Here is a 12928-nt window from a genome sequence, read left to right as displayed (position 1 = left end):
ATGCTAGCTAGCTAGCTGCGAGTCGTTAGCGGCATGCGTTCACAGCCATTGCTCGCCGCATGCTAGCTAGCTAGCTGTGAGTGCTTGCATACACAGCGCACGCTGGCTAGCGGCTGCGCGCGCACGGTCAGTTCAAGGCCGGAGCTCGTGCCACGACTGTCAACGAGCCACTGAAGCACGCATACGCGGGCGAGCGTCTTAGCCGCCGTGCGCGTAGCCGTCGACAGCGGACGGGCCTGCTGGATGACGGTGGGCGGGCATGCCGGGGCTGCCTGCCGCGCTGGGCCCGGAGCTCGCGTACCCTCCCGGGACGTGCACGAGCCTCGCGGCTGAGCCAGAGGTCACACCCATCGTGGTCGTGAGGCGTCACTTGAGGCAGCCGGAGAAGCAGCGATTAGTACGGGAGCTTCCCGTGCCATGCCTGTGGAGCCACTCGTGTGCTCGAGACCACGAGCGCGAGCTGCCAATGCATTATTGTTTTGGTTGGGGCAGCACCCGGGGACGAGCGCGAGCTGCCAATCTAAGTTTTGAAACACTTTTCAACATTATTGTTAGTAATTTAACATTATGACATTTTTTGTTACTTGATTTATTTTTACACACTTTTCTAAAGATGTACTTTTTTTGTATGACAAAAGTGTAGTATTTGAGTTTGCGGTGTGGCGAGACTCCGACAATTCGCTAGCTCACCCACTGTTTACAAATATTTGTATGTTTCTCAAAAATTTAAGAAAACAATTAAATGCCTAATATTGTTCCGAAAATGAAAATATTTTCGGAATTCATGTTTGTTTCGATACACACAACTTTTGAAAACTTGAACAAATTTTGAAATCATAAACATTTTTTAATTTGTGAACATTAAAAAAAATGGTTTCCGAAATTCCAAAAAAATTACAAACATATTCTGAAGTATGTGACATATTAGAAATTTCGTGACCATTTTATTTTTTTGGAAATCTGGTTCATGATGTTTTTTTGTTTTCTATTTCCTACTAAGATAGCCACAAATTTAAGAAAAAATGTAAACATAAAAATAAAATGGAAAAAATAAAATAAAATAAAAAAGAAAAGGAAGAAAAAGGAAGCAAGTGAACACAATGGAAAAAGGGAGGTCTTTTATTCGGGTCATCATCCGTGCTTATTTTTGCATTTTTAAAAAAGGAAAAAATCTGCACACGTTAAAGAAGGAAAAATAATCAAAAACGGGTTGGCCCAACAAGGAACGGTGCAAAATGGCATCAATTCCGATCATACTTTGACGATCCACGTTTGCCAAATGACCGAGATTGCATAGTTCAGAGTGCAATCGGTCGGAATTTTGATTTAAGGGTTTATTTTGCCAAACTTCTATAAGTTTAAAGTTGAAAACAGACTTTTTTCCTTTTAGAACAACACTGCCAAGTCTCACACAAACCAGAACAGATTACAATAGCGCACATACATAATATCCATCAAGTGTCATTCATTTCATTCAACATCAACAACCATTCCTACGTGAAGTTCATGGGATGCATACATCCAGACGGGCGTTATGATGATCAGATCTAAGACGTTATTTGGATGTCTTTTCTTGAGAAGAAGAAAAAAAAGCCATCTGAAAGCAGCTTCAATAGGAAAGAATGAAAAGCAATTTAATTAGATACGAATCAATATGAACGGGTACGCATTACAGGTGCTTAATTAGCAGGTTGCAGAGCGCAACAAACACAATGCAAAATCACAGCTCAAACACCAGACGGGTAGACAAGCAAATCAACCCAGTGTCACAATCCAATCCAATCCACAGCTGCCGCCTCATCACGAGCAAATGGGGCACCGGACGAGGCCGTTCTCGTTGCACTCGCCGCACTGGACCGTCTCCTTCGGCTCGCCGTCGACGCGCACCTTGCGGCTGCCGTTGCAGTCCCTGCACATGACGAACCTGACGCCGGCGCAGCCCGCGCACCAGACTCGCGCCCGCGGCAGCCCCTGGAGCAGGGCCTTGAGCTTGCCCTCCTCCTCCATCCTCGTCACCTCGGCGGCGCCGCCGACGTGCTTGCCCCGGACGAACACCGCGGGCACGCGCAGCTCCCGCCCGCCCAGCAGCAGCCGCAGCTCCTCCCGGTAGCCCGAGTCCATGGACACGTCCCGCTCGATGACCTTCACGTCGTGGGCCTCGATCGCGGCGCGCACCGCGTTGCACTCCTCGAACGTCCTGCGGATGCCGCGGAGGGTGGTGGTGTAGAGCACGACCGCGTCCGCGCCGCCGGGCGGGCACTTGCCCTCCGCCACGATCGCCGGAATCACCTTCGGCTGCTTGGGCTTCTCGGACCCAATCACCCGCTTGATGTGCGCGCCTTCCTCCGACAGCTCCCGCTCGATGGACGCGAGGAGCTCCGGGTCGAACAGCGGGCTCAGGCTCCGGCGCGACGACGACATGCCGCCGGTCTCGGCCCCGGTGGGCTTTCGGGCGACCCGGGCGCTTCCCGGGGAGAATCTCTTGGACGCCCTGGACAGCTTGGAGTTATCGATGGAGTTGTACGGGCGGAGGATTCTGTCCTCGTCGGCGACGTCGCTGGGCTTGCTGTTGCCGGAGCAACGCTGCAGCGGGCTGTTCTCCTTCCCCGGCGTGTTCCTCCGCTTCGCCGAAGACCTCTTCGGCGACGACAGAGCCATGGCGAGGACCCTGGCCGGAGACCAGCGGCCGGGCTTGGCCGGCTTCTTGGCAGGCGAATCGGCGTCCTCCAGCCCGGCCATGATCTCCCACGCGTTGATCACCTCCATGCCGGACTCCGGCTTGAGCGCCGGAGCCGGCTTCTTGGCGCCTGGGACGACGAGGGGCGGCGGTCGCTTGGCGGGCGCGCGCTTCCACTCCCGGCTTATCGGCTTCTCCTGCTCCTGCGGCAACGGCAGCTCCTTGGCCCCAGCTGCGGCGCCGTGCTTGATCTGCAGGTCGAGGACGCCGTAGGTGGTGGAGGTGAGGGAGACGACGTGGTCCACGCGGCCTCGCACGGTGGCGCGCTCGGCGCCGTTGCGGCCTCCTGGCCCGGGCGGGAGGAGCTTCGACGAGATGCACCCCATTGGCGCGGCGGCGACGGCGACGGCGACGGCGACGGAGAAGCACTCCTCGCTCTTCTTTCTAACGGCGTTCCTTCTTTGGCTTTGTTGACCAGTGGGCGAGAGAGAGAGAGAGGATCGTGGAGTCTTTGTGGTGTTTGAAGGGTGTAGTGGCGCAACGGTCGTGAAGTGTGTGTGTGTGTGTGTGCAGTTGCTGCAGATTTAGTTTTTCTTTTTACTACTTTCCTCGTGCGGTGCGGTGCGGTGCGGTGCTCTCGTTCCAACGGTCGAATCGGGGAAGGGGGAGACGGTTGGTGCCCGCGCCAGGAAGAGAAGGGAAGAGGAGGGTCCGCAAACCGAAAAAAAGTGGCGCGGCCCGTGTCAGCATGTATCTATCCGTTGAGTCGCGCACTCTCCTTCTTGGGCTGGTCTCTCCTGCCTCATCACTGGGTTGGTTTCCCATTTCATTTCATCTCGTGTGGGAGCCCATAAAGTCTGAGAGTTTTCAGTTGTATTTTTCAGTTTTTCTTCTTTTCAAAAAGCGCATTTATTTCATCGTTTCAGTCACGTTCGTCTTTTGACCATTCGTAGTACCTTTTTCTTCCGGGTGTGATAACTTTCTTTTACAACTATAGTGTCATACACTAGCTATATTGTTTTTCGTCCACTAGTGAATGAGTGGTGAGATTGCCCCCTTAAAAAAGAGTGAACTGAAACCGGAAATGCATTTCGGCTTTCGGGAGCATATGCTGGAGTGAACTGAAACTACCTACAAAAGTCAAACACCGATTTCTCACAATTGTACATGGAAGGCGTAGCTAGCTGGAGTACAGTACAAAAGAAAGAGACGACATACGCATTGCACGAGAGAAGATTAAAGGCTGGTTTTGTTAGCACGGGCGCAAGCACGCAAGTACTAGTACTACCGTACAGGACTGCTGCTGGTTGCTGCCTCGGCGACGGTGAACGTACAGCTGTTCCCGTGCCTACCAAAGCACGCAAGACTGTGTACAAGTGAAGATGTGTACACAACTGTTCCCGTGCTTCTCGTTCCTGAAGCACGCAAGAGATTCAAACCAAGCACCGGCCATCTCCATCCGGCCACCGCCGCGAAGCAATTTGCTTCACGTCTCCAAGACCCAGAACCGGCCGCGGGGGCGACAGGACTGGAGCGGCCACCGCCGGCGACTCCGACACCGCGGCCTTCGGTTCACCTTCCGGACGATTGTCCGAGCCAGAGCCGCATAACAAGCCACGAAGCGCGGAGGTGACGCTCGCCCAGCACCCGCTCCGCTCCTCGACCCGCTCCTCCTCCCCGCGCGGCGCAGGCGCAGGTGCAGGGGCCGCCGCGCGGATCTCGGACCGCACGGCCCCAAAGCACGACACCTTCGGGGACGCAGGCTCCGTGCCCACGGCCTCGCTCGCGAAGACCCTGGCCCCTGCGAAGCGGCGGCCGACAACGGGGGAGCGCCGATGCTGGACGACCATCTTCCCGGCAGGCAGAACGCCGACGACGATTGCCTCCAGCCTCCTCGGCGCCCTCGACCCGCCCTTGTTGCGCGTAGCCTCTTCCGCAGCGGTCTTGGGGTTGGAGCTGCCCTTGGTCGACCCGTCCCGCTCCAGCGCCGCGCCGGTTAGGCCGGACCAGGCCCAGATAGTCCGGCGCGACACCTCGTGGGCGTTGGCGACGTCGACGTCGAAGGCGATGGTCTCGCAGGCGACCTTCGACCCGCCGCCAACGCAGAAGAGGGACTCCAGATCGAGCTGTGGCATCCTTGCCTCTTGTTGCCTGCTGCCAGCCAACAGCTGTGACTTGTGAATGATTGGTATCTATCAGATGTCTATGACTGTGAACTGGGAGTCGGAGGTTTGGTTGGTATAAAAGGGAGGCACCGAACCTGTGGAGGTTTCGAGATGTAGCATTGCTCGTAGCGCAGCGATGGTGGCGACTGCCGAGCCGAGTGCCGTTGGGATGGGAGGTCACTCAGTGAGGTGCGGGTTACCGGGGAAGTTTTGGAGTTTGCTCGATGGAATTGATGGCGTGTTTCGGCGCGCAGGTCAGCTGCTCTGCGGCAAGTAGATTTTCTCGTGTCCTCAAGTTGCCCAATGGAACCGCTAGGCGAGAGGTGTGACTGTGACGTACTGCCGGCATTATGGTTTTCGGGTCACATCTGAATTGGTCGTCTACTCAGTTTCTAGAATGTGAAGAGCAACTCCAACCGGGCAACAACCTGCGTTTTGTCCATTTTTTTCGTTTCAATTAATCAGACAGATATTCATGTCTTTTTTTGAAATTAATCGATGCTTGCGCCTAAAGCTGTCATAATCCTTTTTAAGACAACACAAAAAATACACCATAACTACTTTAAGAACAAAAAATGTTAATTGAACATTAATGTCGGCCTCAACGGCCGGCGATAGTTCACAAGTCCACCACACATTAATTAAAAACATTAAATTGAAAATAAAATTAGAGGCGCGTTGCCCTAGGCGTCCTCCACATCATCGTCATCGGGGTCTGTGAGCTCGACGAGCGTCAGTGCCGGGCCAGCCCAGAGGAGCGTTGTCTTTCAAGCGACGACGACGTCGCTCGTCGGTGGCTGCACCGTTGCTGGCTGGGCTCTGGCGCGACGCTCCTCCTCCTCCGCCTCAGCCTCACGCTCCAACTCCTCGAGCCGTCACCCCTCGAGGCCCTCCTTCGTCAGCCACCGTTGCCACTAGTGCTCCAGATAGAGTTGCTCCTGCATCGACGTCGCCCCTAACCAGATGGGTGGTGCACTAACCCACTCGCGCACTACGCCGTCCCACATGTACGTCTCCTCTTCTGGGAGGCCCGACTCGGGCTTGGCTGAGGACGATGGGGTCAACGGAGACACGACGCACTCGTCGACAGCGAAGAGCGTCATGGCCTCCGCCAGCCGTGCCTCGTAAGCCGCCCCCTCCTCCTGCTCCTCCTTCCGCCGCTTTTCCTCCTCGCTCTCACGAAGGGCGGCCGCCAATGCCTCTTGGTAGGCGGCTTCCGCCTCGTGGTACTCTTCACGCACGACGAGGGCGGCGGGTGCCAGCCCGCAGGTCGCGGACGTCGCGCGGGAGCTGCTTCTCATGCTCAGACGCAAATGAGACCTCCCAATCGAGAGTTTGTCCCATAGGTAGGGTTACGCCGTTGCTCACGCATCAGCTGCTGCCGACGCTGCCTCACCTTCTCTGCATGCGTCCATGCACCGCGGCACCGCTGACACTTGGATCCTCTCCGAATCCAAGTGCCAGTCATGTGGCGGCGTGGCGGCGGGGTAGGGCTCCCAGTGCCACCTTGCCTGAAGCACTCGGATGTTTGTCCGCTACTGAGGTGGGCGGGAAGACGACGATGGGGGGGGGGGAGCGCACGAAGGGAGGGAGGGGACCTTGCCCTTGTTCTTGCCACGGCTTGAACCTACGCTGGAGAAGAACCCCATGGTGGCTAGGGTTTGTCGCCGACGGGGAGCACACGGGGTGGTTAGATGGGGATGGCTTCTCGAAGCGGATGAAGATGACCATCCCGTACGCTCAGATTAAAAAAGGACGCACGCGGTCGCTGACGTATGGACCCGCGGTCTTGAGTCGTCATTAATAAAGACGCGAGCGGTAGATGCCGGCCACCACGTGGGGTCGATGCGGGAACTGAGAGGACGTGCGGCGCATCAGCTTCGCGTCAACGCTAATGCATGTCCGCCCCAAATTTGAGCCTGAAATGGGTGTGGGCGGACGCGAAGCGGACGCACTTTGGAAATGGGTAAGCGTTTTGGGTCATCAATTTTGTTCGTGGCGACCCAAACGAACGTGGCAAATGAAATGGGTCACCTAGTCGAAGTTGTTCTAAGCATCGGAACTTGCAAATCCGGCCCTCAAACGCGCGCGGCGTCCGGGCGCGTCCGTGGACACTGACTGGTCAAGCCTTAAATAATGCACTCTACAACTGGACACCTCTAATCTCATATCTCAAATCCATACAAATTATGCAACTGCCACATCGATGCTTACACCCATCGTCTGACTACTCATCAGTATTAATATGCCGTTGGACTACCAAAATTTGGCATGTTTGGTTATGGTGGACATCAGCCATGGTTTTCCTTGCCTTTTCCGGAGCCTTTGTCGTCCTTCTCACCAAAGTACTCGTCGAAGACGCTGTACGGATCGAGCCGGATCTGCTCATCGTTGGAGTTGTCCGCGTCGCCGCTCACCTATTCTGGCTCCTTCGATGACAGTCCAACCATTTCACACACCGCTCGATTATGCTCTTGGGCGAGGGTGCGCGTGTTCCTCCGTTGCCGTTTCTTAAAAATATGGGCACAGATGGTTTCCTCCTCTCTGGCCGCCAACGCCGCCCCATCAGCCACCTCTGTCGCCGCCATTTCCTCCGTGAGACACACCTTGGCGGCCCTTATCCTCTCCCTCCCACGGCGGGCATCTTGTTTCCGGTGGGACTCGAAGTCTGCAAGACCGGTGACGGGGAAGGAGAGAATTTTCACATGACGGGACCTCGATGATCCTCCTGTTGGGTAACGTAGCAAAAATTCATAAAATTTCTATGCCATATTCAGATCTTCCTATGGAGAGACCAGCAACGAGAGAGGGGTGAGAGCATCTTCATACCTTTGAAGATCGCTAAGGGGAAGCGTTGCTAGAACGCGGTTGATGGAGTCGTACTCACTGTGATTCAGATCGCGGTGTGATTCCGATCTAGTGCCGAACCACGGAACCTCCGCGTTCAACACACGTGCAGCCCAGTGACGTCTCCCACACCTTGATCCAGCAAGGAGGAGGGAGAGGTTGGGGAAGAGCTCCGGCAACACGACGGCATGGTGTCGATGGAGCGACGAGGTCTCCCGGCAGGGCTTCGCCAAGCACCGTGGGAGACGAGGAAGAAGAGAAGCAGGGCTGCGCCGAGAGAGAGAGATGAAATTGCGTGTCTCCAATGGCCAAAACCCCCACTATATATACGGGGAAGGGGAGGGTGGCGCCCCCTTAGGGTTCCCACCCCTAAGGGGTGCGGCAACCCTAGATGGGGCAGGAGGTGGCGGCCAGGAGGTGGAGGAAGGGGATGGCGCACCCCTGGTGGGCCTAAGGCCCACCTGACTTAGGGTTTCCCCCCTTTCCCTCTCTTGGCGCCTTGGGATGGGCGTGGGGGGCGCACCAGCCCACCTAGGGGCTGGTTCCCTCTCACACTTGGCCCATGTAGCCTCCTGGGGATGGTGGCCCCTCCCGGTGGGCCTCCGGAACCCTTCCGGTGGTCCCGGCACGTTGCCGGTGGTGCCCGAAACATTTCCGGCGTCCAAACCCATTCATCCTATATATCAATCTTTAGCTCCTCGTGACATCCGGGATCTTATCCGGGGCTCCGAACAACCTTGGGAACCTCATATAACAATTCCCTATAACCCTAGCATCATCGAACCTTAAGTGTGTAGACCCTACGGGTTCGGGAGGCATGCAGACATGACCGAGACACCTCTCCGGCCAATAACCATCAACAGATTCTGGATACCCATGGTGGCTCCGACATGTTCCACGATGATCTCATCGGATGAACCACGATGTCAAGGATTCAATCAATCCCGTATACAATTCCCTTTGTCTGTCGGTATAGAACTTGCCCGAGATTCGATCGTCGGTATCCATATACCTTGTTTAAGATCGTTACCGGTAAGTCTCTTTACTCGTTCCGTAGCACATCATCCCGTGACTAACTCCTTAGTCACCTTGAGCTCATTATGATGATGTTCTACCAAGTGGGCCCAGAGATACCTCTCCGTCACACGGAGTGACAAATCCCGATCTTGATTCGTGCCAACCCAACATACACTTTCGGAGATACCCGTAGCGCACCTTTATAGTCACTCAGTTACTTGTGACGTTTGATACACCCAAAGCACTCCTACGGTATCCGGGAGTTGCACAATCTCACGGTCGAAGGAAAATACATTTGACATTATAAAAGCTTTAGCATACGAACAACACGATCTAGTCCTATGCTTAGGATTGGGTCTTGTCCATCACATCATTCTCCTAATGATGTGATCCCGTTATCAATGACATCCAATGTCCATGATCAGGAAACCATGATCATCTATTGATCAACGAGCTAGCCAACTAGAGGCTTGCTAGGGACACATTGTGATCTATTTATTCACACATGTATTATTGTTTCCTGTTAATACAATTATAGCATGAACAATAGACGATTATCATGAACAAGGAAATATGATAATAACCATTTTATTATTGCCTCTAGGGCATATTTCTAACAGTCTCCCACTTGCACTAGAGTCAATAATCTAGTTACATTGTGATGAATCGAACACCCATAGCATTGTGGTGTTGATCAGATTTTGCTTAAGGAAGAGGTTTAGTCAACGGGTCTGCAATATTCAGATCCGTGTGTACTTTACAAATATCTATTACTCCTCTCTGGACCTGGTCCTGGATGGAGTTGTAGCGGTGTTGGATGTGCTTGGTCTTCCGGTGAAATCTGGGCTCCTTGGCTATGGCAATGGCTCGAGTGTTATCACAGAAGAGTGTCATCGGACCTGACGCGCTTGGAACCACTCCAAGGTCGGTGGTGAACTCCTTCATCCAGATCCCTTCATGAGCCGCTTCCGAAGCAGCTATGTACTCCGCTTCACATGTAGATGCTGCCACGACGTCTTGCTTGCTGCTGCACCAGCTCACTGCCCTACCATTCAAAACATACACGTATCCGGTTTGTGACTTAGAGTTATCCGGATCTGTGTCGAAGCTAGCATCAGCGTAACCCTTTACGACGAGCTCTTCGTCACCTCCATAAACGAGAAACACCTCCTTAGTCCTTTTCAGGTACTTAAGGATATTCTTGACCGCTGTCTAGTGTTCCATACCGGGATCACTTTGGTACCTCCCTACCAAACTTATGGCAAGGTTTAAATCAGGTCTGGTACACAACATGGCATACATTAGAGAGCCTACTACTGAAGCGTAGGAGACAGTACTCATCTTCGCTCTATCTCCTGCCATGGTCGGTGACTGAGTCTTACTCAATCTCTTACCTTGCAAAACTGGCAAGAACCCCTTCTTCGAGTTTTCCATATTGAACTTCTTCAATATCTTGTCAAGGTATGTACTTTGTGGAAGACCTATGAGGCGTCTCGATCTATCTCTATAGATCTTGATGCCTAGTATGTATGCAGCTTCTCCAAGGTCCTTCATTGAAAAACTTTTATTCAAGTAGGCCTTTATGCTCTCCAATAACTCTATATCATTCCCCATCAATAATATGTCATCCACATATAGTATGAGAAAAGCTACAGAGCTCCCACTCACTTTCTTGTACAGACAGGCTTCTCCATAAACCTGTATGAACCCAAACGCTTTAATCACCTCATTAAAGCAAATGTTCCAACTCCGAGATGCTTGCACCAGCCCATAGATGGAGCGCTGGAGCTTTCATACCTTGTTAGCACTCTTAGGATCGACAAAACCTTCTGGTTGCATCATATACAACTCTTCTTTAAGATACCTGTTAAGGAACGCTGTTTTGATGTCCATTTGCCAAATTTCATAATCATGAAAAGCGGCAATTGCTAAGATGATTCAGACTGACTTTAGCTTCGCTACGGGAGAGAAAGTCTCATCGTAGTCAACTCCTTGAATTTTTTGAAAACCCTTTACGACAAGTCGAGCTTTATAAACGGTCACATTACCGTTTGCGTTAGTCTTCTTCTTGAAGATCCATTTATTTTCTATGGCTCGCCGATCATCGGGCAAGTCCACCAAAGTCCATACTTTGTTCTCATACATGGATCCTATCTCGGATTTCATGGCCTCAAGACATTTGTTGGAATCCGGGCCCGCCATTGCTTCTTCATAGTTGGAAGGTTCACCGTTGTCTAACAACATGATTTCCATCACAGGGGTTGCCGTACCACCCTGGTGCGGAACGTACCCTTGTGGACCTTCGTGGTTGATGACCCACAAGTGTAGGGGATCTATCGTAGTCCTTTCAATAAGTAAGAGTGTTGAATCCAACGAGGAGCAGAAGGATCTGACAAGTGGTTTTCAGCAAGGTATTCTGTGCAAGCACTGAAATTATCGGTAAGAGAAAGTTGTGTAGTAAGATGATTCGTAGCAAGTAGCAAGTAGCAATAGTAACAAAGGTGCATCAAAGTGGCCCAATCCCTTTTGTAGAAAGAGACAAGCCTGGACAAACTCTTATAGGAGGTAAAGTGCTCCCGAGGACACATGGGAACTTCTGTCAAGCTAGTTTTCATCATGTTCATATGATTCGCGTTCGCTACTTTGATAGTTTGATATGTGGGTGGACCGGTGCTTGGGTGCTTCCCTTACTTGGACAAACCTCCCACTTATGATTACCCCCTCTCGCAAGCATTTACAACTACGAAAGAAGAATTAATACAAAGTCTAACCATAGCATTAAACTAGTGGATCCAAATCAGCCCTTTACGAAGCAACGCATAAACTAGGGTTTAAGCTTCTGTCACTCTAGCAACCCATCATCTACTTAATACTTCCCAATGACTTCCTCTAGGCCCAAATAATAGTGAAGTGTTATGTAGTCGATGTTCACATAACACCACTAGAGGAAAAACAACATACAACGCATCAAAATATCGAACGAATACCAAATTCACATGACTACTTATAGCATGACTTATCCCATGTCCTCAGGAACAAAAGCAACTACTCACAAATCATAATCATATTCATGACCATAGAGGTAATGAATAACATCAAGGATCCGAACATATAATCTTCCACCGAGTAATCCAACTAGCATCAACTACAAAGAGTAATTAACACTACTAGCAACCTTACAAGAACCAATCGGAGTCGCGAGATGGAGATTGGTTACAAGAGATGAACTAGGGTTTGGAGATGAGATGGTTGATACGTATCCAACGTATCTATAATTTTTTATGGTTCCATGCTATTATCTTGTCAAACTTTGGATGTTTAGTATGCCTTTTATATCTTTTTTGGGACTAACCTATTAGCTCAGTGCCAAGTGTCAGTTTATGTTCTTTCCGTGTTTTTGACCCTTTTTCAGACGGGGTCCAAATGGAATGAAACTTTACGATGATGTTTTTGGACCAAAAGAGACCCTCGAAGCTTTGGAAGAAGGCCAGAAGAGCCACGAGGGAGTCACAAGCCCATGGGGCGCGGCCTACCCCCCCTGGTCGTACTGTGCGGGCTTGTGACCTCCTCTTGGGCCCAACTGACGCAATTCCACCGCCATAAATTCCTATAAATTCAGAAACCCCCAGAAAGAAACCTAGATCGGGAGTTCCGCCGCCGCAAGCCTTTGTAGCCACCAAAAACTAATCTGGAGCCCGTTCTGGCACCCTGCCGGAGGGGGGATCCATCTCGGGTGGCCATCTTCATCATCCCGGCAATCTCCACGACGAGGAGGGAGTAGTTCTCCCTTGGGGCTGAAGGTATGTACCAGTAGCTATGTGTTTGATCTCTCTCTCTCTCTCATGTTCTTGAGATGTCTTGATCTCGATGTACCGTGGGCTTTGCTACTATAGTTGGATCTTATGATGTTCTTCCCCCTCTCCCTTCTTGTAATGAATTGAGTTTCCCCTTTGAAGTTATCTTATCGGATTGAGTCTTTGAGAACACTTGATGTATGTCTGTCATGTGTCTATCTGCTCTGATCAACTTGCGGGTTTGTGACAATTGGGAACCTATGCATATGGGTTGGCACACGTGGATTCATGTGAGTACTCGATGTATGTTTTGGTGATCAACTTGCGGGTTCGTGACATTGGGAACCTATGCATAGGGGTTGGCGACTCTCCGGTAGAAACTTTGGGGCACTCTTTGAAGTTCTATGTGTTGGTTGAATAGATGATTC

The 12928-nt window shown here is 51.8% G+C and overlaps 2 protein-coding genes across 2 annotated transcripts; both read right to left on the bottom strand.

Annotated features, from left to right (window-relative positions):
• Positions 1-1613: 1613 nt before the first annotated feature.
• On the bottom strand, positions 1614-3254 carry LOC123426661. Its single transcript, XM_045110529.1, has one exon. The coding sequence runs from the start codon at positions 3061-3063 to the stop codon at positions 1801-1803; it is 1263 nt and encodes a 420-aa protein (XP_044966464.1). The 5' UTR covers positions 3064-3254; the 3' UTR covers positions 1614-1800.
• A 491-nt stretch (positions 3255-3745) lies between these two features.
• LOC123426662 lies at positions 3746-5281 on the bottom strand. Its single transcript, XM_045110530.1, has 2 exons — positions 4938-5281; positions 3746-4828 (listed from the first exon to the last, which is right to left on the bottom strand). Exon 2 carries the CDS (start codon positions 4810-4812, stop codon positions 4111-4113), a length of 702 nt encoding a protein of 233 aa, XP_044966465.1. The 5' UTR covers positions 4813-4828; positions 4938-5281; the 3' UTR covers positions 3746-4110.
• Between the last annotated feature and the right edge of the window lie 7647 nt (positions 5282-12928).

The sequence above is a fragment of the Hordeum vulgare genome, chromosome 2H, assembly GCF_904849725.1.
Source record: "Hordeum vulgare subsp. vulgare chromosome 2H, MorexV3_pseudomolecules_assembly, whole genome shotgun sequence".
NCBI classification, from domain to species: Eukaryota; Viridiplantae; Streptophyta; class Magnoliopsida; order Poales; family Poaceae; genus Hordeum; species Hordeum vulgare.
The sequence above is the reverse complement of the archived record's forward strand: the minus strand, read 5'-3'. Positions and strand labels throughout refer to the sequence as shown.

Bases quoted from the DNA above. Each gene is read 5' to 3' on its own strand.
- LOC123426662 (XM_045110530.1), bottom strand. From the start codon at position 4,812: ATGCCACAGCTCGATCTGGAGTCCCTCTTCTGCGTTGGCGGCGGGTCG.
- LOC123426661 (XM_045110529.1), bottom strand. From the start codon at position 3,063: ATGGGGTGCATCTCGTCGAAGCTCCTCCCGCCCGGGCCAGGAGGCCGC.